General features: G+C 31.7%; 1 protein-coding gene across 9 annotated transcripts; it reads right to left on the bottom strand.

Moving 5' to 3' along the window:
* Positions 1 to 350: 350 nt before the first annotated feature.
* On the bottom strand, positions 351 to 26,693 carry LOC148622653 (IQ domain-containing protein H-like). Of its 9 annotated transcripts, none has more exons than XM_088572624.1 (26): positions 26,555 to 26,693; positions 20,045 to 20,155; positions 19,449 to 19,615; positions 19,047 to 19,146; positions 18,163 to 18,282; positions 16,237 to 16,314; positions 15,762 to 15,933; positions 15,300 to 15,520; positions 15,045 to 15,059; positions 14,578 to 14,598; positions 10,823 to 10,956; positions 9,108 to 9,185; positions 8,483 to 8,591; positions 7,389 to 7,616; positions 6,551 to 6,701; positions 6,115 to 6,290; positions 5,626 to 5,898; positions 5,197 to 5,385; positions 4,837 to 4,957; positions 4,354 to 4,628; positions 3,837 to 4,022; positions 3,479 to 3,604; positions 3,057 to 3,118; positions 2,742 to 2,850; positions 2,486 to 2,539; positions 351 to 2,005 (listed from the first exon to the last, which is right to left on the bottom strand). In XM_088572624.1, the coding sequence occupies exons 1-26, from the start codon at positions 26,603 to 26,605 to the stop codon at positions 1,919 to 1,921; spliced, it is 3,414 nt and encodes a 1,137-aa protein (XP_088428750.1). In that variant the 5' UTR covers positions 26,606 to 26,693; the 3' UTR covers positions 351 to 1,918. The 9 variants fall into 9 exon arrangements, with proteins under 9 accessions (XP_088428750.1, XP_088428744.1, XP_088428751.1 ...); XM_088572618.1 differs by lacking the exon at positions 26,555 to 26,693 and adding an exon at positions 22,060 to 22,619; XM_088572625.1 differs by lacking the exon at positions 2,486 to 2,539.

Below are 26,693 nucleotides of genomic sequence, written 5' to 3'. Positions count from 1 at the left end.
ATGTGATTAATGTGTAAAGCTATCTTTTATAATCATGAAAATAACAAATAAAATAAAATGTATTTGGATGGTTAGGTCTTAATGGAATATCCAGGTAAGTTAAGAACCCCCAGACCATTCAAGAAACATAAACTATCCAGCCTTAAACTGGCTGGCCCTGCACTTATCGTCTTGAGAAGAAAGGGTCTTGATCGTTTAAATTTGGCTTTTAAGTCAAAAACTGAATATGCATGCTATAAATTCAATGTCCCTTTTAAGTAAAATAAAAATAACTGGTTAGGGGCCATATATAAATAACTATAGGAGCAGGACCAGATACACATGTATGTCCCTAACTAAAAACAACCAGATGTTAACAATTTTTATTAGTAAAATATAATTTTAAAAGCTGTTTCAGTTCAACCTGAAAAAAAAACTAAAGCAGAACCAAAAAACAATTTACAGCGTTAAAAGAGTATATATCAATCACAAATAATCATAAACTGATAGGCTTCTTCAAAGTAACTAATCCATCATCTTAAAATGTTTGGTCCAAAGTTAATGGAATCAATAGAAAGTAAACAATAAATTAACATTAAACATTGCAGCACCTTGGAAAGGTAAAAATAAATACATATCCATAAATGCATTTAATTAACAGGTAATTAAATGTGCAGAACATAATTATGACTAGAAAGGTGCACACTATATACAACAGTAGATTATCAATAATTGGTTATATATTTATAGAATGGTGTTTTAATGAAGAAAACTGAAACTTACATATACAGTGAATTGAGAGCTACATGTACTTTGAGAACCTAAAGAATGGCAAGGTTGGAAATAAATGCTGCATTTATATGTCCTTGTACTTGAAATGTATTAATCTAACCACTCAAAAATCCTTCCGTTTAAAATGCATCTTTCAACTTCCATGGTAACTTCTACTTGAATTTCACCAATATAATTGCTTTTAAATACTTAATTTTTTACTGAAAGCAATTATAATTCATAACCTATTATGCAATAAATATATCACTGGTCTAGAATATGAAAATTTTAATAGTTGGTGAATTGACAAAATAGTTCATTCCAATGATAAAGCAAAAAAATAGTCTACAGAATTTCTTCACATATCTCAGATTAAAAATGTGATAACTTAGAAATAAGTGTAAAATATAAAATATATATAAAGACCAAAAAGGCATCTCAAATACTTACAGAGGACGGATTTACATAAGAATTATAACAATGAAAGTAAAATTTATCACAGATCTATTAGAATATCACAGTAAATAAAATTGACACAATATTTCAAAATTAAAGCAAATATACAACAGTTATCAATTGTTTGTAGGTTCATTATCACTACTGGCCCTTCCACCACATAACTTATAAAATTTACTCAAACACAAGGAAATACACTCGACTGTGTGACATAAAAACAATTCAGTTGAAGTTTGATGGGTTTAGAAAATTCTACAAGTTTTGTTGCTCCAGGTACAGTTTGCAATGATAATATCAACTACAAAACAATAAACTAATTATGTTATAAATGCATAACAACCAAATCAGTTTGATTGATTTGATGAATTATATAAGCATTGTCATATTTTTGGTTAGAATTTAACCAGTTATAACCATGTCAACATGACATTTGACATTCTGTGGCGATGGTAGGAACAAATTGATCTCACATTATCATTTAAGGCACATGTCATGGTTTGGTAGAATAGTGTCATAACCAAGTATGTGAAATCACAGACTCCTTAATACGTGATTTAACCAAGTATATGAAATAATAGCATCATAACCAAGTATATGAAATCATGGCTTTATAATGAACCTTCTCCACCATAACCATGCAAAGGTTTAGATATGGAATGGACTGGGTAGTAACTTATTGCAACCTAATATCATATAGATGTATATGACGGTTTCAAGTCTCTTGGTTCTGTTGACCTTCATACTCTTCAGCATTTTCAATGGTAATGTTTAGTATGGCTTCTACATCCTTAATAGCACCCTAAAATTACAAGAAAATACCAATATACATATAGGAAGATTTTGGTTTGAGCCATATCAATGATTTGTCATACTATAAATTCCAATTCATAAGTTTAAAAGAGAAATATAAAATAAAAGTACATGTTGTTGATGAAAAAATAGAAAAAGTTTAGATGACAATTTTTAAAATTCACACACAAGAACATAAAAATGTTATTTGTATATTAATGAATCAGTTCCAACTTTTTATTTTGTGTACCAACAATTCATTCCACAATAATGCAGGTGCAGTATAACAAACATTACATTGTACATCAATTACACATTCCCACATCCTGTTGTGCAACATGACCTATATATGTGATTTCCATTTTTTTTTCTACAAGCAAATTCCTCTTATACATATTTCTTTGGCTGTGATAATACACAAATATGACCAGTGATTTTGATTCTAGATGTTATGCACTATATCTATCTCCAACATTCCACAGGACTTTACCTTAATAACATTAGAATGCTCTACAGCATCAGGATGTAAATGCCAATACCCATACTAACATAGAAAAATACATTTAATAACAACCAGGAAGACATATATGCTGCTGAAAACTTCATCTAATAATCACAAATTGTTTTGTTAAAAGAAACCATTACTTTTAAGATAGTACTTCCAGTTTGGAAAATTATCACTGAACTAAAAAAATTCTTAAATACGATTCTATCTATCATATCAACAAAGGAATGAATTTACAAACCTTGAAATTAGTTTCACCCTGCATGTTTGGTGCTGATATTTCATGATGAATTGTTGACAAGTTTCTAGCAAAGTTGGCCAATGATGACTTCAAATCATCACCAATTGTCCTGTGAAAAAAAGATAGGAATGACAACATTAAATAGTAATAAAAAAAGATTTAAATGCACAAGTCAACTGCTGAAACTATTTTACAATGTTTGAATCCAGATATTCTTTGTAAGACATATCATCATATTTTGTGATGATATTTCTTATGATGATACGTCTTAAAATTCATGAATTATGTGTTATTACAATAATGATGTGTACTTACAACATGCCAAGTCGTTCTCTCTTAGTACTGTCTATCAATGTGAACACAGTTCCCTGTTTCTCCTGTAAACACAATGTTGTATAAACTAAGAAGAAGATACGAGTAGCACATTGAAAACATGACAAAATTATTTTCAGAATAATAATAAGTCAACAAATATTTTAATTTACGTTTAAAAAAGTGTTGAGAAATTTTAGGTGGATAAATGATGGGAGGCCAAGCCCCTCTTATGCCAGAAAAGTTTGGTTGATCATACATGGAAAAAAAATTAGAAAAGACCAACATCACTGCTCCAGTGAAGATGTCAGCTGAAATGATTACAGAGATTAAGTTCCATTCTTATAATTTTAAAAAATCAAAGAACTTGAGGTTTTTCCAGTTCATTAAAAGGTCAGAAAATTTTCCTAACTTGCAGTAAATACCTTAATATCATATCCAATACCATGAGCGCGGCACATTTGGAAGAACACACTATAGTGAACAACAGCTAAGTTGGTATGTAATAACTTGGTACTCATTACACCATATCTGTTAGTATTTGGTGGACCCTAAAACAAACAAATGAAGTAGAATAGACATAACTTAAATTGGTTAGATATCCCCTGCAGCAGAAGTTATACATATAGAAAAACAGTCACTTTCTAGAATGATATTAAAAATAAGAAAATTCCATAGATAGTAGTCTTCACTGTCAAGCAGTACTAGCATTGCAACATCTGATTGTTCATTACAGTAAATAGTGATAAGGACCAGATAAACATGACCGTGACCAATACTCACCTCTTCCTTTTCTCCTGCTAGTCTCCTTCTCCTTCGTTTAGTTATATCCTGTTTAGGAGTAGGTACATTAAACTCATGTGTAGTAGTATCTAAAGTACCATTACTAACATACTGCATTAACTGATACATAGCCAAACTATCACTGTAGTGCAAGCTCAAGTCTAATGCCCATAACTTCTGAGTTTCCTAAAAAAAAAAAAGTGAAAACTGGTATGATTTAAGTGGAATCTTGACTTAAGTCTGAGTAAAAACAAAATATTGTATTTGATACTCATGGTTGAGCTTTTGAAAAGTGTTTTTGTATTGTCATAATAAAATACACATATGTAGATAAAAAATAACACATAAATGCAAAACAGAACTTAAAACTGAAGTCATATTATTACTCTAGTTTAATGTTAAAGACATTTACACATGCATAGTCTAAATCACTTTTCGCATGTATATTGATTATTCTACTCCAAACTACAATGTATATTACTTTATACAATTGAAGGTAACATGTACTTTCACTTACTGTTTTTGGATCAATAAATGTGATAAAGTCCACACAGAAGTGCCCTAGAATGCCTCTTGATTTACAAGCTTCAGCTACACGCTTGCAGGCACTGTTTAGATCCTCAGGTTCTATTGAGGACTGTGGTATGGAGACTCCCCAGCAGCTGAATGGAGAGTCAGCATGGATCTGATCACCAAGACACACTATATTATACTTCCCCGTAGGTTCTATCAACATATCTACAGCTATAGTTGTTGTAGTATCTGATGGTGGACAGGCTTCTATTACACCACCTACAAACAGAAGAAACATGGAATTCATTTTTTTTTCCGATTAGACCAGTGCTCATTCAAACTGATACGCAGGAACTTTTCTGAATCAATGCAAGTATATGTCAGCATGTTAACAAAACATCTGTAGGATATAAAACATGAAAATAAATGAAATAAAATCTAATGCTAGCTTACAACATATTTCCATTAATCAGTAATATCACTATACCTTGACTTAAGAATGCATCTAAGAAAGAATCCCAGGTTGGAAATAACTTAGTGTTGACAGGTTTGGCATGTGTAGCAAGCACTTCTGGAATTTCTGCATGGATCTTAATGTATGCTGCTTCCTAAAAAAAGAAATACAACATCATTTGGTATGCTACAGTTATATTTGTACTTTGCATAACAATTTGATTTTTTTTTTAAACATTTTTTTTTTATCTTTGAAGGATGATTTAACAAAAGTTAAGATCCAAAGTCCTTTACCCACTGCATTTTTTGCTTTACTGCTATTTTGAGTCGGTAACTATAATAAACACTACAAAGTAGCTATTTGGTACAAAATACAACAAATGATAAAAGTTACCTGTGCCCATTTTCGATCCCACTTATCACCATATCTTCTAGATTCTTTCAATGCCCATGGGTAACATTGCAAATGATCAGCAATGTCACAATAAGCTATCCCTCGTCCATCAAATTCATCATCCAGTTTGAATAACCATCGCCTCACTGTCAAATTTTCTGTTACCAACTGTGCCAAGCTCTCATGTAACTGGGAAAAAAAAATAAATTATTATTTTTATAAATAACAGTTCACTTATGACATGTATGTTGATAAAATAAAACAATCACAAAAAAATACTATATATGTACTTTTGTCTTCGAATATCATCTAATCTCAAGAATGAAAATTTTTGTCCTAGGTATTAACAACCTTTTAATTCTTGGGTTCATTTTTTCTTAATTTGATGTATTCTTATTAGCTATTCATAAACATGTATAAAGCTTTTACCTGTCCAAGACTATACACGTCATATTCACTTGGAGGCATGTCAACGTTAGCACTGGCAAAAATACGTTTACAGCCTGACTTAGTAGAGTATAAATGTGCCACCTCAGGCTCTGGTGCCAGTATAGGAACTTCCAGAAAATCTGCTACAGCTAAATCATCCTTATGTGGAACACCTGTTATAATGTAAGCTTCTCTTCCTTTAATCAGTGTTTTGATTCTTCTAAGAGCTCTTGGACTGTACTTCAATAATGATGACAAACAAAATCGGTGACCCTTAAAAATAAAGTATCTGTCAGGTAAACAGAAAATTTTATCTATTTTTCGCTTGCTTTTCATTATTCTTTAATTTCAATATATGAATACTACTTGGATTGCTAAAATTTATTAACTATAAAGTAACTTCAACAAAATTGAAGTGTTTCCCATTCATCAAACATCTCCAAACAATATTGCTAATAATATTTTAACATGATGCTTGTATGATTATACCTGGAAACTGTTTATAGCCTCTGGCGTAATGATGTGATATCTTTCACCCATATTAGCCTGGTCTTCTACCTCTCCACTGTCGACAGCATTCTTCAGACCAAGAAGTTTGGAGTAGTACTGCTCAGTCTCATCATGTATAGGTACAGGAGACACAAATATAACGTCCACATTGGGGTCTGAATAAAAAAACTTTCTGTGTCATGTTGGTTAAGAAATCATTTCATTTATTTTCAAGGCTTTTACTTATTAAAAAAATCATACAGAAATTGAAAAAAAGACCTTTTTTTTGTAAGTTAGAAAATACAAGTGATGTTATTAATATTGAGTTATAAGCAAACAAAAGCAATACATTAAGAAACTATTCAAATTATTAGATTGTAACTGTGACTTGTTAAGAGTAACAAATCAGAGTTCTAATTTGATTAAACCATATTACCTCTTATATCACAGAGTCTAGACATTTGTGTGTTCTGTTTAATGGAGAAATCAGCTATGTTATCTCTGATACCCTGTGATAAACCAAGTGATGGAATGTGAATAATCACACGTCTTGACTTCTTTATCCTATCCCAAGACATAGCAAATTTCTAGAGGAAAAAAAATTATATATAAGTTTATAATAAATAAGTTTTTACAGTTTTACAGTACAGATGAGAAACTAAAATTAATCAAAAACACAACTCACTTTTTTATGATACATGTATTAATCTGAAAATTTTCCGCCGTGACATTACATATTTAATGAAATGACATCGAGCATCAATTATCTAGGTAACAATTGTTCTACCTTGCCCTGGGTGTATTTCCAATATATGGGATAGTTACCATAGATTTACAGTTTTCTTACATTTTTGTGTAACGCTTAATTATTGAAACATTCGGCTACAATCAAGGTTATTCATATCAGGCTATTGATTAGTTTTGATTCCAATTGCTTCTTAGGAATCATTAATATATATTTGTGGGTTTTATTCAAAGATTGCCACAATGTGTGCATGAGTATAATCGAGACACAAGTTAGGCTCTTAGACAACATTATGTAAAAAGTTTGTATTGAAACAGGCAAAAGGAGTCAATGAGTAAAGGAGGTATGGTAAGTGCTTTTATTTTCAAATTACTTGTTATAGTGTTGTTTAAATACATGTATAATACATACAATACAGTAAAATTCTAATACTTCAAAACTTCCAAATCACAAACAGAATCTTCCAATGCTAATTTACTATTTATAAAATTCACTACTCATATTTCATCCTATGTAGCATAATATTTACCTTTGCCCTCCTTCTGAATGCCTCTAAATTGTCATCTCTGGTTTGTTTGAGCTGCTCCCTAACTTTAGACATTTTGATATGCATGACCCAGGAAATAGCAATAACACCAGCAGCCCATTTCTTTTTTCTATACTCAAGATATTCTGTTCTGTCTTTAAACATTCTCCAAGCCGACTGAATCCTAGTGGCCGCAATGTCTTGTCCTGAAGAACTCCTGTATTGTCTCCCCTAGCAAAACAATCTCCATTAAGAACTTTTTGACAAAATTTAAAATAAAATTTTATTTAATTTAGGATTACCTTTAACATCTGTCAGTTCACGACTAAGTGTCTTTTTTGTTCTATTACAACAACACTTTTTAGTTTTCAGTAAGGCTCAATTAACAACAGAAAAAAACAAATTGAACCTGGAATCACTTGTAGACAAAAATATTTTTTTACTGTTTGACAATATCTAAATATGGCTTTATTTACTGCAAAATATCAAGAAACCATTGAACCCATGTGCTCATTCGGGTTTACTGTGTAATGTTATTTCTCCTGTTTCTTCTTTTCATGTATTCATTTAGATTTAGTTTACATGCTATTAGTTTATCACTTCATTTGTACATAGCTCACTATATAGTAGTATAACATATTGTAAGCCCTGATGGTTTCTCATCAGGTATGAATTTAACAATGCAATCCTAATTGAAAATACAGCATTATCATGTCACGGTATCCTTTATTGTTTTTCATTTGTATTTGGAATTTTTAAAGTTAAAAGTAAAGTGTGAATGACAGTTTTAATAATGCCATATTGAGCATTTGATATGAAGTAATGGTAAGTTTTTTATCCTTGTTAATGGTATTTTCTATCAGGTTAAGTCTAGTCACATTTGTTGAAGTACAATGGGTTTTTCACTATAATTCAGTTATGTTTATTATTGTTAATGTTATTGCAGAAATTGTAAATGTAAATGTCTGATCTTTGTATTTATGGTCGAACAATACAAGTTGGTATCAAAAGGTATAATACTAGAGTTTGTCTACTGAATATTATCTTCAACAGATGCTGTTACACTTTTTTTGAGAAAGAAAATCAGGTTTACTTACTGGTTTATTGATGGTATTTTCTACATCATCCCTGTTGATAATGACAGACAGTAATTCTATCATTGATGGTGCCTTTTCTAATTCATACTCCAGAGCCAAATCAGCTAATCTAAAAACAAGGAATTATTCATTTTGGTTGTAACTTCTAATCAAACAATATCAAATAAAAAAAATAATTATAAGTATAACTGTGTTTTGAAAAATACTATATGTACATCTAAATATTGTGTACTCAATGTCTACAGAGTTCCATGAAATTCAGGCCAGCTATATCAGAAAAGAAGGGATGACAAACTGTTGGTAGAACAAAACAAAGGGACATAAACCCTGAAAGACTAATTCAACTGAAATTGGAATACACCATTGATATGCACATCTTCATATTGTATCCATAATATTTTCAAGTTTCAGGGAATTCTGGTCAGTAGTTTCATGGACAAACAATGATGAGAACAGGACTGATGGATACACTGAATGACAGATGAATCAAAAACATTATATCATCCTCAACTTTGTTGCATTTTGTTTACATACTAAAAAGCAAGATTTAATCTTACTTGTTATAGTGATCATAGTGATACCATTTTTCCAAATTTTCCTGTTCTAAAATCAGAGACAAACCTACCTGTCACCATTAATAAATGCAATAGGAACTGTATATTTGTTGAGCAATCTCTGGAGATATCCCATCATTGTGACAATACTGTAAATAAAACAATAAAATCTTTTATTAACAGAGAAACTGTGTTATATAACTAGAGGCTCAAGAGAGCCCCAATCGCTCACCTGGTTAACTATTTGCTTATTTGAAAAACTTGAGGAATGAGACAGGCTAAGTTAAAATCAACTAAATTGTCAAATGCAAGAAATGCTTTTCATAGCATTTTCATGACCTGAACCAGAATTTTGCTAAAGGCAACAATTTTTTTTATTTTTTTCAAAAACCTGTCTTATGACCCCTAAGTTCCATTTTTAGTATAGGCAGCCAAATCTATTCACAGATTAAAAATCACAACAGTCATTTTGAGCACAATACACTAAAGAACTATTACGCTTATTTTCATTCAATGATCTTAAATGGTTTTAGAGAAGAAAATTTTCAAAGTTGTACTTGTGAAAAAAAAAAACAAAAAAAAAAAACTGTTTCAGGGGTCGTAACTCCTACATTAGTCAATGAATGGTTTTGAAAATTTCGGCATAGGTTCTTCTCATGATGCTTAAAAATTTTACCTTATGCCAAAAATTTGCTAAAGGCAATGGTTTTTGAATTATTTGCAAAAAACTGCCATCTGACCCCTATGTTCTATTTTTAGTAACAGTGACCATGTTTTCTCATAAGTCAACAATCCGAACGGTCAATTTGTGTGGGATACCCTAAGGAACATAAGTGCCAAGTTTCACTGAATTCTGTACATTGGATTTTGAGAGATTTTCAAAGTTGCACATGCGAAAAATGCAAAAAAAACTGTTTCAGGGGCTGTAACTCCTACATCAGTTGACCAATTGTTTTGAAAATTTTGGCATAGATCCATCTCATAATGCTGAACAAAATTACCCTGCCAGAAATTTGCTGAAGGCAACGCTTTTTTGAGTTATTTGCAAAAAACTGCAATCTGATCCCTATGTTCTATTTTTAGTAACAGTGGCCATGTTTTTTCATGGATCAAAAATCCCAAAAATGATTTTGTGCAGAACACCCTAAGGAACAATCATGTCAAGTTTAAAACCTGTCAGTCCAGTAGTTTCAGAGGAGAAGATTTTTAAAAATATGTCCACAACAACGACGATGGTGGACACCAAGTGATGGCATAAGCTCACTTGGCCTTTGGCCAGTTGAGCTTAAAAGTAATTACTGGGTACAGGTAAATATTGTATAAAATCAACACAAAAGGGGTTTAATGTTTTATGCAAAGATTTTACACATTCTTCAGTGTGTGAACATGTGTTTTTTAATACAAAAAAAAAACCATGAGAAGCGATTGATCTGCCCTTTAATAGACAGTTTTGGATTGTTTTTAGTTTTGACCAAGTCATGCAATGTAACCAACATTGGGACAGTTTACACTTCATGCATTGCACAGTGGTTTATGAATAAGTGTTAATTGTCACAATGTTGGTTATCCAACCACAACTTTGTCAAAAACTAAAAACCATTCTAATTTTTCATTGATTCCAGTCCAATTGAAGATTTCACTGTTAATCTAAACATTATAGTGAGGGACAGCAGCCCAATCAACATTAATGATGTCACAGTAGCTAGTTTATACAAAATAATCTATGTTGCCAAAAGAGACCTAACCAATCAGAAGGCTTTGTACAAATCAAATTATTTATACAGACCTGCCCCATGATAAACAGTAATGCTGTTTAAATGCCATATAATCAGCAGCAGTATCCCGGACTTTACCATTCTGTATGGCAAATCTATGCATGATTTGTTTCTGATCACCACTGGCAGGGGTAGTTGGTGGAGGCTAGAAAATGATACAATTAATTAGATAATGTGTTTTTTTTTGTAACAAAAATCACAATTTGGTATAAAAGTCATTCTAGCATCTTTACACACTTATTTCAATTCAACCTTACATTACAATCTGTAACTTTATTTTACATCGTACTTAAAATTATTTGTACAGGCAAAATTTATCTTCCTTTTTCAAATATTTAAATGCACACTTCATAACACATTAGAACTGATACTTCAGATTTTTTTGTTAATAATTCTGTAAGACATTGTTGAACTATAAATATGTACCATACATATATAATAATGACTATTTTGTGTCTGAAAATAGTGAGAAGACATTCATAAAAGTAATTTAAAAACTATGGGTAGTTTTGTCAAAGATTTTAAGATTTCAAAATTCATTATAATACATGTAACTGAACCTTTAAAAGTGACAAAATTGTCAGAGAAACAGCATATTGAGATATATTACATAACAGTTAAGAATTCTGTGTGATTCTACAACTGTAAGGAAATATAACTGTCTAAATACTTCATCAGTAATAGGAATTAAGGCATGTGAGAAAAATAATACGAATGACAATATTGTATATAATACGGACAACCAAATACTAAAAAATAATAAACCGAATCTTTCCTTGGCATTAAATGGCCAGTTATTTTGTTTCAGATTTTGAACAAAAATATCACATGCAACCTGAATGCCTTAAGCAACTTAATCAGTGAATCTATGAATTGTGTATAGACAGTGTACACAATGGTGTTTCCATAGACACAACATTTAACTGTTTCTGACCTTGACATTCTAAGTCTGTAAGAAGTAATGATGCACATATTAAACACTGATCCTTCATCACATAAAGGTAATATATAAATAAATTTTCAGGAAAGGTGACCTACTTTTTGGGATACTTCCTCCTTACTGTTCTAGATGTATCAATAAACTTAATTTCATTCATTTAACCATCCTATCAGAAATGTATATCATAACACGTTATTTAACCTACACTAAGGATTCATATGTATATATACTGAATTATTTTATATTGTACATTTACTTGTATATTAAATAGAAACATAAACATAATTTCTGGTATAGAGACAGAAGTTAAGCATTAAGGTTCTACATATTTTACTACTACACAGATATCAATAGGAATGGTATAACTGAGGTGCCTTAACCATGTGTCAACCAAAATACCTATATAGTGAGATACTCATGTAAACCAATGAAAGTAAAGATTGAATTAAGTTGATGTTCTATTACACTAGAGGTTCTAAAGAGTGTTAATCGCTCAACTGGAAAATCTAGAAATCTACTGATAATATTGTTTGATTAAGCAGAACAAGAAATAAATCATTTATAGCCCTCCTCTTTCTGCTGAGTAGGCTAACCATTGCTATGTATTACATTTGTAATAGCCCTCCTAGAATTCTACTGAGTAGGCTGACCATTGCTATGTATTACATTTGTAATAGCCCTCCTAGAATTCTACTGAGTAGGCTGACCATTGCTATGTATTAATAGCCCTCCTAGAATTCTACTGAGTAGGCTAACCATTGCTATGTATTACATTTGTAATAACCCTCCTAGAATTCTACTGAGTAGGCTGGCCATTGCTATGTATTAATAACCCTCCTAGAATTCTGCTGAGTAGGCTGACCATTGCTATGTATTACATTTGTAATAGCCCTCCTAGAATTCTACTGAGTAGGCTGACCATTGCTATGTATTACATTTGTAATAGCCCTCCTAGAATTCTACTGAGTAGGCTGACCATTGCTATGTATTACATTTGTAATAGCCCTCCTAGAATTCTACTGAGTAGGCTGACCATTGCTATGTATTAATAACCCTCCTAGAATTCTGCTGAGTAGGCTGACCATTGCTATGTATTACATTTGTAATAGCCCTCCTAGAATTCTACTGAGTAGGCTGACCATTGCTATGTATTACATTTGTAATAGCCCTCCTAGAATTCTACTGAGTAGGCTGACCATTGCTATGTATTAATAACCCTCCTAGAATTCTGCTGAGTAGGCTAACCATTGCTATGTATTAATAGCCCTCCTAGAATTCTACTGAGTAGGCTGACCATTGCTATGTATTACATTTGTAATAGCCCTCCTAGAATTCTACTGAGTAGGCTGACCATTGCTGTGTATTAATAACCCTCCTAGAATTCTGCTGAGTAGGCTAACCATTGCTATGTATTAATAGCCCTCCTAGAATTCTACTGAGTAGGCTGACCATTGCTATGTATTACATTTGTAATAGCCCTCCTAGAATTCTACTGAGTAGGCTGGCCATTGCTATGTATTAATAACCCTCCTAGAATTCTGCTGAGTAGGCTGACCATTGCTATGTATTACATTTGTAATAGCCCTCCTAGAATTCTACTGAGTAGGCTGACCATTGCTATGTATTACATTTGTAATAGCCCTCCTAGAATTCTACTGAGTAGGCTGGCCATTGCTATGTATTAATAACCCTCCTAGAATTCTACTGAGTAGGCTAACCATTGCTATGTATTAATAGCCGTCCTAGAATTCTGCTGAGTAGGCTAACCATTGCTATGTATTACATTTGTAATAGCCCTCCTAGAATTTTTTCTGCTGAGTAGGCTAACCATTGCTATGTATTAATACCCCTCCTAGAATTCTACTGAGTAGGCTAACCATTGCTATGTATTAATACCCCTCCTAGAATTCTACTGAGTAGGCTGACCATTGCTATGTATTAATAACCCTCCTAGAATTCTGCTGAGTAGGCTAACCATTGCTATGTATTACATTTGTAATAGCCCTCCTAGAATTTTTTCTGCTGAGTAGGCTAACCATTGCTATGTATTAATACCCCTCCTAGAATTCTACTGAGTAGGCTAACCATTGCTATGTATTAATACCCCTCCTAGAATTCTGCTGAGTAGGCTAACCATTGCTATGTATTACATTTGTAATAGCCCTCCTAGAATTCTACTGAGTAGGCTGACCATTGCTATGTATTAATAACCCTCCTAGAATTCTGCTGAGTAGGCTGACCATTGCTATGTATTACATTTGTAATAGCCCTCCTAGAATTCTACTGAGTAGGCTGACCATTGCTATGTATTACATTTGTAATAGCCCTCCTAGAATTCTGCTGAGTAGGCTAACCATTGCTATGTATTAATAGACATCTATATAATGTTAAAATGGCATCTTTGAGCAACCAAAACCATGTGCTAAGTCACCTAAACTGCAAAAAAATGTTTTGTTCACAGAGGATATTGATGTCAACAACTCTTTAAAACATTATCAACTGTGATTTTGAACAACTTAATCTTTAAAAATTGGCTAATCAGGAGCTAAGGTAGCCACTGGCAGCTGTCTTTTTTAAATCAAGCAGAACCAAAAATGGTGAATAAGTAAACACTCTTATAACCATTATTCCTCCCAAGTTAGGTTAAAATCTCACTAATAGTTTTTATGCAGATTACAGAAATGTTAAACATTTTACAAAAGACAGACACAAAGTGATGGCATGAGCTCACTTGGTAAAATAATGTGAGCTAAGGCCTGTCTACTGTCCCTAAAGGAAGACTATATATTTGTGCAGACCCATTATTTGGTGCAATAAAATAAGTACCAATTGTGGTGTACTTCCACGCTGAAATAAAGACAGCAGTAAAAAGGTAATTCAGTTAGTAAAAATGTAAATAACAAATTTCTATAGAGTGAACAAGATTATATAATGTGAAGAACAACTAGCTGTGATATCAATAATCACATATTTCATTGATTTCACATCTCATTCAGAATTCAGTTTTTGAAATAATTCCTTACAAACATCTCAATACACTTTTATCAACACATAAATTAAAAAAATGTTAAAATGAAAACTCAAACATCTTAAATATGAAGTTCAACAGTACAATAAATGTATGTCTGAATTCTTCTAATCTTTACAGGTAGTGACAACAGTTAAAAAAAATAGCACACACAATGACAGAAAAGTGAAGATAAGGTTATACATATAGAATTAAGATCAGAATAAAGAGGTTTTCTGTGCCAATATATAATATGTGAGAAAACTGGATAATTTGTTATCCTTACCCCATAGTAACGGCTCTATAATAAACATCATAAATTATTTCCCTTACTTTTCTTAGCATTAAATATCTGGCCACTGAATAGGAGATCTAGCATGTTATCAGTAATTAAATTTATCTTTATTAATTACATTGATGGGAAGAAGTTATTAGCACTGCAACAGCATTTAAACAGGACATTAAAAAGCTTATAACCACAAACTCAAAAGACAAGCCATAAACTGTTTTAATCTTCTTTAGCTATAAACATAGTACCTACCATAGGCTGTGTGTAAACCATCTCAAATGTTTTCATTGATGCTGGTGTTTTGACTTGTGGTATTGAAGTAGCCCTTGATTTGGCAGAGGGTGTCCTGGTCTCTGTACTACCTGCTGATTTAGGTTTAACTGGTACAACAGGAATCTTAGTTATATTGTCAGATTGTGTACTGCCTTTTGTACTGACATCAAGTTTAACTCCAGCTAAGTTAGCTACTTGTTCTGAGAAACAAAAAGGGAATATTGATCAAAATATATCTAAAAAAATAAAATCATTTTAAAATTGCATCTTTAATGCTCTACCTTTATTTTGTCCATTAGATATATGAGTTATAGGCAGCAAGTATATTATATGCCTTTACAATACATATACATTTTATTTCATATTATGTAATACCATGTGATTTTGACTACTCTTGTAAATATTTAGCCTCCATCTCTATATGATGTTGATTGTACCTACCTGTTTGTTGTGGAGGTTTAGACCTATCTTGAGGATCATGAAGAGTAACAAGTTTATTTTTAACAGGTGAAGGGTCTAAGGTCAACTGTGCTGCTGGAGGTATCAAGCCTCTCTCTATCAAACTTAAAATCCCTTTCCTGGCATCATCTTCTGTTATGGCTGGTGGGGCAAGCTGTTTTTAAAAATAAAAATCTCATCTTATTAAATGGTAACATGTTAATTCTGAGAAAGCCATAGTAAATACAGAATATCAACAGAAATTGACACAGAAAACATCACAATGAATTTGATTTGACATAAAATTGTCACTGGAAATAGTCTATACTTTTAGTATTATGGCAGTAGCCAAAAATGAAGTACAATGAAAATAAACTGTCTGATACAATGAAACAAACCCAACCTTAAAAAGTGTCTATTAAGAGTAACTGAGTTATTAGATTTCTTTTAATGAGTTCAATGCAAAAATAGTTAATACCTGTGGATCAACTCTATTAGCTCGAGGTAGAACGGCTAGAGGTTCTATTGTTGATCCTAAGAGAGGTTTACCTAAAGGCTGTGAAAAGCAATCAGAAAACTATTAACATATAAATTCATTTCTATGTTGAAACATCTAAACTAAAGTTCTGTTTAGTATTTATATCACCCACATTTCTTTGCTTGAAATATTTATTCATGTATTTGAACAGAATGTTAAAATGTTAATCACACTCATCTAGTAAATACAGCGATTAGGACAAAAGCCCCCCCCCCTCCTCCACCCCCATGAGAAAAAACTATGAACTGTTTTGACCATATTTTGTTGTACAATTTAGTGTTGCAACTTTAAAATGTTAACACTGTAACTTCAAATGCTAATGAAATATTAGCTTTGAACTGTTATATTTTGTAATTTGAAGTGAACACGAACTGGGAACTGTTGTGATTATATTGAGTTGAATATTATAGTGCTTCAATAATTAAACAGTTAACATTTTAACTATTTGTTTCTTTTTAAGACAATATTTTGTCAATAAAATGATAAAGTTGTCAAATATACACTTTTTAAAAAGGAAATATATCTAAAAAACAGACATTTTGTTTTCTTTTTAAAAAGTATATTACCGTCAGCTTTTCTCATTTCATTGATGAAATTCCAAATGATTCTGGTAATAAGAAATACAATATCAAATATAAAATGAGTATACCCTTGAAAATAAATACACAGAAATGAACCATTTTATTACAAGACAGAAACTTCCTAAATATACCAAATAGAATTTTTTTTAAAATACACGCAAAAAACCCAAACATACAAAAATAAATACAGTGAAACTTCTCAAAACCGGCCACCACTGGGACAAGAAAAAATAGCCGGTTTATAGGGGTGGTCGGTTTTGTGAAAAATAGCAATGCATTCTAAGAGCTGTTTCCATTAATGTGTTCTATAAACCTACACCTTGTCAGTTTGTTGGTCAAAAAATGTTTAATGCCAATTCAAAATTTTTCGCTTTTCACTACATTTCAAAGCTTGCATCATTTGTAAAGATTTGATTTTACAAACAATACTGCCGACAAAATAATGTTCACGGTTTTGTAAGAATGTGTATTAAAGATCAAAGAGCTATTGATGGTAATCAATTATTTGTATTGTTTTCGTAAATTACCTATCAACAAAGTCTAATAATTTCACCCCTACGTTGTTTAGGCTTGGGCACAGGTCACATTAATAGACAGTTAAAAGATCGTAAAGATCGTACGATTAAATGACCCGGCTGTCTGACGTGTGTACACACCAATTAACAGCCAAACAGTGACAAAATGTAATGTCTGGATTAAATTTGTTGTTTTAACTACTGTCCCTTTCAATTATCATCTGTCCACTGATGAAATGAAAACCGGTCAGTGAATGAATTATTAATTACATAATATTACGTAATCATTTACAGTTTTGTTGACACACTTATTACAGGTGAGCAATAACCAGGCAGCTGGAATTGAGAGGTTGTTTTTATTTGAAATATGTAACTAAAACTGTGAAAAACAGGCCGATGTACGGTTTTAGGGGATGGCCGGTCTATTGAAGACAAAACACACAGGTTTTAAGGTATATTGGCCAGGACTTTTGAAACCGGCTGGTTTGAAGGGAAGACCGGTTTTCTGAGGGTCCGGTTTGGAGAAGTTTCACTGTATATATTTTTACATTAACATTAAGCTTATTATAAGATGGGGGACTTTTGTCCTTGAGGGCTTTTATCCAGGGGCAAGTAAATACAAGTAAATGCAATGTCACCTACATGTACATAACAAATTCACTCATTTTTTTTTAATATGCAAGTTAAATCAATTGATACTCATATGTCAGTAGAACTATCTATCCAAGTTTTAAAGAAAATATTTCTACGTTTGTAAAGCATTAACAAACCTTTGATTGTTTCTTCTGTTGAATAAGTGGTAATACAATACCAAAGTTGTCATTCAGTGTGTCTCGGTTGTATTTGTTTTGTGGGTTAAGCACAGTTCTAAGTGTTAAGACATGTCTAGCCTACAAAATAACACAATCCTTTTCTAACATATTTACCACTACATGTACAAATCTATTAGCCATAAGAGACTTAAATTTACACTTAGACATTTTCAGTGGCCAAAAAGTTGTCATGGATTAATTAACAATTAATGGGTAGCAGGATTTGGCTTGTTCCTCACTGATTTCACATACTAGTACTTAATACTTAGTCATTCTATCTGAGTAAACAGTCCTCCAACAAATAAAACCACAGGCATTATGTTACTTTTTCCAAGATCATAAAGGGTTGTGAGTACCTGTAATAGTATCACAACATTCATAAAAAACTCTGCACTCATGGTAATGATCCAAAGGTGGAAATAGTAGGAATGCAGAATCTGACAGTAACTTACTATAAAAACATAATACAATCGATCCTCTTACTTCAATCAATTATTTATGGGGTTTAATTATGTAATACCAACTGAATTTGAACTTGATTGCAATCAAACCTATCAACCTTTAAAATGGCTACAATCATCTTCCCTATGGCTCTGTAATATAATCATACGTAAGGTTGAAAAATTTAATAGCAACCTATGGGTAGTACAAAGTCAATAAATGTGTATCTTTAACTTTCTTCTGGCAAATGTAAGGCTTTGTCAATTTCTAGTAATTTTATGTCTATTGCACCTTCGTCTACCAGTTGTAAGTCTTTTCCGTTTTGTTTTCAAAAACACTATATGTTTATCACTACTACAGAAAATTACATACATTGTGAGTATGTAATACATGTACTATACCTGTTGTCCAGGGGTTGGTCCAGACACCTGTACAGTTTGTCTTTTAGGGAGCAAGGCCCCAGACCCTGATGGTGGATGTGGTTGCTGAATTGGCCTTTCCCTGTAAGTATCATACAATTTATTTCTTTTATAAAGCAGAAACTAATTCTATATAAATCATGTAATGAATGAAGCTGATGAGTTCTAATATTTTATTATGCACAGAACTAGTATATTCAATAACATGAAAATAATTTTATGACATTCAAAAGTGTACTTCTATTTTAGTACAGAGTGATATCTAATTCTAATGTCACTGACATTCAGAGTTATAGGTTTGATTTTATCTTGGATTTGTTCAATGAACAATTTTTACTTCATTTAATTTTAGTTTGTCTACTATATATAACCAGAAATCCTTGCCTGGGTAGAGCTGGACCAGACAGTCTTCTAACATCATCTATTTTAGCTTGTGTACGTAGATCTAATGTGGTTTCTAATGATACATTCTGGTCAAACCGACTGGCTGTAGCATAAGGTAAGGTCTGTACTTGATTATTGTACTGGTTTATAATCTGCTCTGTCTTGGTCTTGAAATGAAAATATTTCAGAAGTTAACCTTAAAGTTGTAACTCAAAACTTAGTAAAGCAAAAACAGAATACACACCTGATCCTCAATGAATTAACTGCCTATAAATCTCCTCAGTACTAAAACTAGCCTTTTTATGAAATTTAGTACAGTACAATTACAAAATAAAATGAAATATTGATTTTTGTTGTTGCATATCTATTTTGTTCCTGAGATTTTATAATACAGGAAGTCAAATAACCAATGTACATTAGTGGGTTTCTATATAATAGAATACCAACGGATAATAGTAGTGTATATTTTGAATTACTTTTTTGCAATAAATATGTTTCAACTAAAGTATATTTTGTTTGCTGTCTTATCAATATACAACTTGAACTTGTTCCTTGAATCAAATATTTCCGAGAAAACATAAACAGAAATAGAATACCTGTAATCCTTCTTCTGTTTTAACTAAAGCTTTCTCTAAGTCTTGTATATTGATATTACTTGTATCACCCTGTGCAATCTTTTCACGAAGCTGCCGCAAATCATCTTGTACCTGAAAAATAAGGAAATGAATTATGATACTAATAATCATGACCTTCAGTTAGAGCAGGATACTTCAGTTTTAAAAAAACATTTTCGCCTGTATTGCAGAAAACTATCATAAGAAGTATTTGTTATGCAGTTTTGAAAACACTGCTTTCTCTATGTTCATTGCAATCAGTGTTATAGGAAGCCAAAAATAGAGATACTGATTACATTGCTGTCTCCTTGTTCATTACAATAAATCTTCTAGGTAGCCAAAAATAGATAGGTGCAGCCCCCTTTCATCTCATTAATGTAATTCCCTGCTCTTGAGAAAATGAAAGTCAAAATAATTATGCAAAGATATAAACACAACCACACAGTTATCATTTTACCAAAAAACAGTATCAAGTGAATTTCTAATGCTGCTGGTTTTGATGATATTGTCATTCTTAACATGTTCTGAGCTGGCCTTCAGTAACAGTGTAACATGTTCTGAGCTAGCTTTCAGTAACAGTGTAACTGCAAGCATTATTTAAGTGGATATCTCATTTTGTCTATATTGTGCATGTTGCGGTATTTGAGAATATTTGATGTATTATCAAGTGAATTTTCTGTGCTTCAGTTCATTTTGGCCTTACGTTAAAGGGGAACTGGTAAGGTCTTATAAACTAGTTTAACCCCTCTGCAGATATCATGCGTAGTCAGAAGATGTTGGTCATAGATATGTCTTTGTGTCTTCATACCATTTCTTAATTTGATTTTTTAAAAATTGTCACTGTTCTGTTACCCTCTATTCCAATTTTATTTCTGAAAAATTGTCAATTTCACTACTTTGTAAAGTAATCTCTTTTTCCCTTTCCACAAAAATAAACACAAAAAAGTACATTCTCTCTATGAGCCTCCTGTTTTACCATTGAATCATAAATGTACAAAGCTCTGGTATTTTAAAACATTTGTATGAGGTTATCTGTAGGGAAGTTAAATTCAGTTATGTTAATACATACCTTTAACAAAGATCAATAATTTAAACTTTTAAACTTGAACATTCATTGTCAATAAATCAATGGGTCATTAAAAAGTTATAGAATTTATACAAAAAGTAATGCATAACCAGAAAAAAAAAAGTTAGATTACACCAACAAAAGCTGTATTTTATATAGATCAACATACTAATACATGTATTTCCTTTTGGAAGACCTAATGAATGTAAACCAATAAAAAAAAATTACAAAATAAATTTAAACTTTAAATTATTAGATGTAACTCTACAGAACAATAAATAATATTCTTATTTATGAATGTTCTTGCCTTGGTTCTATAAACAAAGTCTCAAAATGAGATTACCACAAATCTTAAGATTGTTTCCTCAAAATTGTAATATTTCAATTTCAAGAGCTCTGATTTATCAAAAGAGAATACATATAATTATAAGAAATTTGCATCCTGGAATGGTGTTCTGATATAAAAAGTTATCTACGTTCTATATTTTTCCCAGCAGCTGTAAGAGTATTGTGCATATCACCTAATATTCACCCCAGTACATTAGTATCTTCACACACTATTTATTAATGTTCATGCTATTTGTTGTCCCTAAATGAGAAAATCTTACTTTTTAAAAAATTCAATCACAGAAGGTGAGAAGAGTCAATATCATTTTAGTATGTGATCCAAAAAATAGAAAGACGATAGGATTTTTTTTTATCATATTGAACTCAACAATAAAAGACTATTCATAAACTGTATTGTATCCCTAATATATTTCTCTATGCACATGATAATAGCCTTACATCTGAAAAGAAAAAAAATTGGAATTCATTTTCATGTAAGCAAAATTATACCAAAACTTGTCACATGAATGTCAGCAAAACTATTATACCTTTTATTTGCTGATTGAAACTGCTCATATCTCTTGACAATTATTTATGAACTTACAGATTTTAAAATATCATTCATTTCTCTGGCTGTATTAACAGTTGATTTGGTATTATCCTCTTCATAATTAAATATGGGTTTGAAATCACTGACTCTGTGTGAATAAACTAGAGGCTCCTTACTCAAAGAAACAATCAACTGATTGTCTACAAGAGAGGTCCGTTTTTTGACAGGTGGAGGCTGATTTTCTCCTATATCTGAATGGAAGACTTCACTATTGCTAGACTTAAAATCAGTATTGGCAGAACCCAGCTGCTTTGCTCGATGTGGTTGTCTCTTCTCAAATGAGGGAGACAACCTTGTTGAAGCTAATTTATTATGTGGAATCATTTTTCCATCATTATGCCGAGATTTACTGAACACTGTTTTTTTGTCACCAGCTGATAACTCATGCTTTTTCAGAAAATTCAAAATTTCAACACCAACATCCGACATTTCTCTTATTTTGTTATAAAAAATTGAGGTAGTTTTCACCCACTCAAGTCCAAGTTAAATGATTAATCTATAACATGAAACACTGTAATCCACTATCAAACATTCAGCTTGAACGATGTATTAGTCTAAAATACTAAGAACTTCAAATTATTTCAGCTTTTATTTTTCATGGTTCAGGGTATAAAATAAGGTAAATCATACTGTACCCATGCTTTCATATTACTTTTACTGAACTTAAAATCAGATTTAGTCTTACAAAATAGTTACTGGACAGTGTAGTAAGTTCACATTATGAAAAGGAGCCTGAATTTCTACATCTCTGACATTAAGAGACACAACTACAAGCAGATCCCCAAAGAAAGCCTCAACAGGTTGCCCAGTAATTTCTTATGATGAATGTATTCAGTGATCAGTAAACTTGCATTTAAACAATGTACTTGAGCTTCCAATCGAAACAATTAAAGGTTTCCCATTTCACTTTGCTATATTAGGTAGCCTTATCTAAACCATATATCATTCCATTGATCAATGCAAATTTCATGATTAGAACAAATGAAAGTACTCATTTATGATAATCATCAACATAACTAAAATGTATGCCCTTTAATACAGACACTTGCTTGTCATCATATTTATCACTCTCTTTCCCATAATTTTCTAACAAGAATACTGATCACTTAGAGTTCATTCATAAGGAAAAGTGGTTATTAAGTTTATATCAATTGTATTTTAAGATTGAATCATTCTTACAAATGCAAGAACACAGCAAGCTGTTTCAATGCATACATTTGTAGTTTAGTAATGGACTTTCAAACAGGGCAGATACATATAAATGTACTTTACAGGCACTATGTGCCAGTGCAAACAAACAAAAAATAATCCTGTACATATCATTTAAATACAACGTTGGCTTTTACACATGACGTTTCAGGGTTCTCCATGGATGAAAATTTAACGACAGAGGAAAATTTTACCGCACAATTTTCCCTGACATGGAAGCATTCATGTATGCAGATATGATTAGGGAGTAACCATTTGATTTTTACAAAAGGGGGGTGGGGCTAGAATCAACTTTTCTATTTTGCCTTTTTATTTTAAGAAAATTTTGGTCCTGCATTAAACAATTTTTTATTACAAGAAATAATAGATCGTGCCTTATTATTTTTCTTATGGCCTGTCATGGCAGACGACAATTTAATTGTGGGGTTTATTCTTCAACCATAGCAGAGAATAAATTTAAAGAAGCTCACGGAGAACCCAGATGTTCCATGAGTTGATGAAGTACATTTTCGAGCTATTTATATAGGCCATGCCCACAATCAAGTGGACTACTTTTATTGAACACTGTGTATTGCCTTTTTTTCAATGTACAATGTACATTTGTATATCTAAAATACAATAAGAGAAACATGAAATGTAATTATAATAATTGAATATTTCATTTTTGATGTTTCATTGGCGTATAAAAGCATTGACCAGTTGCACATTTTGGACATAGCACTCTTCATTAGAAAATGAGCTATGCAAGCCAATGAAACATTCAATCCTTAAATATATACAAGCAATATACACAGAAACATTAAATGCAACTAGTTCACCATTCAGTTTCATCTTTTCCTCCTAACACTCTATAACAGAATACAAGTTTTTGCATGCCAGTATTTTGTATGCCTTGTTTGTATATATTCAATTTATCACATGTACAAATGTACATTAGCCCAGGTAAGGGAAGTGGTAGGCATGATTGTAAAGATGAAAGGGCTTATCATGTATATACATGTATCTATTTGACATTTTCTAACCTACAAAATGCAGAGGCTTACACTTAAAATGCAAACCAAAAGATTCTATTATAGCCAGGTTACAAGACTATTATCTCATAAAAATCAAACAGTACAGTGAATAAATTAGAGTAACAATAAAATAATACATGTACACGTTTTAACATCAACACTATTCAAGAAATATGAACACATGATTTATCAAGTATTCAAAATGGTCTTTAAACTTTAGTAAACATATATATATCAAATAAAGCTTTCTTTTTTACAGAAATTAGAAATACCTGATAAATTATTTCAAATTTAATAAAGGCAAACATATTTCACGTTGTGGCATTGCCCAAAAAATGTACATTTGTATATGTTTTTAAGGCAAACAATTTTGTTTCTTGCTATTTTTACAGATATAGTCTTCTATGATGTGATTATTCAAATTTATTGAAGATGTGGCAAGTAAATATAAAATTGTGCAGGGGTGACCCATGTACACCTAGTGTAAAATTGGGGTATTTTTGGCATGAAGTGCTTTGATCTAGATTGTATGAAGGAGGTAGACTGAGGGTAAGGGACATAACTCTTACAAATCATTGGAACCTTTGTGTAAAGTATTTTACATCAATCTCATCAAGCATCAAAGTAAGTTGGATTGATTTCATTCTATTTCAGATGAAAGCTATATATGCTTTGGTGAAATTGAATATGATGCAAACATATTACTGATTTCGGGAGTTATGTCCTTTACCCCAGGTCTACCTCCTTAATACAAAGTGGAAAGGCTAAATCATGTTCTTCATTAATTATGAGTGTCTTTAAATTCATCTGAATTTTGGGAATTCAAATTCTAAAAAATATGAACTTTACGGTCACTCAAAATGAGCCTAGAGCTGTGGAAATAATATAGAAGCTTGATCCTTCTGAAAGTGAACTACAAGTACATACCGGTATATATAAAACCAGGGTTCTCCACTGTTAACATGTCAAGGAATGAAATGAAATAATCTCAGCATTTATCTGACACAGAAAAGCAATCTAATTTGTATACTTTTTTGGAAAGGGTATTGTACATGTATCTAAAAGCTCTAAATGATTTTTTAATGACACAGATTCGGACAAACATGAAGTTGTAAAACAACAAGGAAAACAAAAACACCATAGACTGGACTTTTACAACAGATGGCTTTCTAAGTTCTTGGGTTAAAGTATGAAGAAGATGAAGGGATATTCTGCAACCTCTGCACCAATTCAGACATACGCCACAACATAATGAAGGATGCACAACTTACTGAGAGGAGATAATAAAGAATACATTTTGATCAATGAGGAACTTAACGAACAATGGCAATCCAAGAATGCAATACAGTTTCTGAATCAGTCCATTATCTAGACTGTGATTAAGGTAAGGTCTAAAATGAATATTAGACCAACTTTTCCCTGTACCCGAATACTATTTCCAATTTCTTCATTTTTACATGATATTTCAAGCTGGGAGATGGTACACATTTACAAAATGACATAATGGTTAGACTAGAATTAATTTTTTTTTTTTAGAATAAAGCAATTTTCATTGTAGATAAATTAAAATCGCATATGACTCTGTTTGTGAGACTTTCTTTTTCATTCTTTGCTGGTATGGCGATTGATGCTATGTATGGTACTGTATTCCAACTCAATCACTTCTTTTTTAATTTCAAAACTTTAAGTCATAAGGTGAAGTTTAAACCTCTTGTTTATTTAAAAAAAAAACATAAAATTCAGATAGAAAAGTGAGAAATAGTCAATCATTAATTTGGTATGGTAACCTCTGGTTACACATTTTAGACCTTCAGAAAACTGATCAAACAAGAAATATTTAAAAATATACATCATTTTCTAGAAATGAATGGAAACAGAATTTTCCGTATCTCATGCAATTTTCAGTACTTTACATACCATAAGACTGAATATTTTAGCAAAACATTATTTGGGTATGGGAAGAAGTTGGTACAGGTTTTACTATACACATTTTAGTCTTTAGACCCTAACTGCAATTAAGCCCTTCACAAGTCTACATGTCATATGCATTATATCCATTTAGTTTCAATAAAAAAAGAATACATATCCTGCAAAAGAAGCACACAACGTGCCTTGTTTCTTCTTCGACTTGTGCTAATACTTCCTAATATTACCCTTAATTTACCAAAGGCAAAGAAATGATTCTTTATAGTCTCTACCCATGATTATGAAGGATGGATTAGTTTCACAGCCTTCATCAAACCGAGGTGCATTTGTTTCATTTTTACCTTCAGTAATATTTGACCAACTTCTTCTGGTCGGGATTCAATGTCTGTCATTTTAGTAAGCTATAAATGTATCACAAGAATAATTGAGAACATTTGCAGCAGTCAATGGATGCGGCCATTCGTGTATCTCAGCAACTAT

This window comes from Perna viridis, chromosome 3 (assembly GCF_037379345.1).
Source record: "Perna viridis isolate PV_CMFRI_1.1 ecotype Kerala chromosome 3, ASM3737934v1, whole genome shotgun sequence".
Lineage (NCBI taxonomy): Eukaryota > Metazoa > Mollusca > Bivalvia > Mytilida > Mytilidae > Perna > Perna viridis.
Note: the sequence above shows the minus strand (reverse complement) of the source record. Positions and strands in the feature narration are given on the sequence as shown.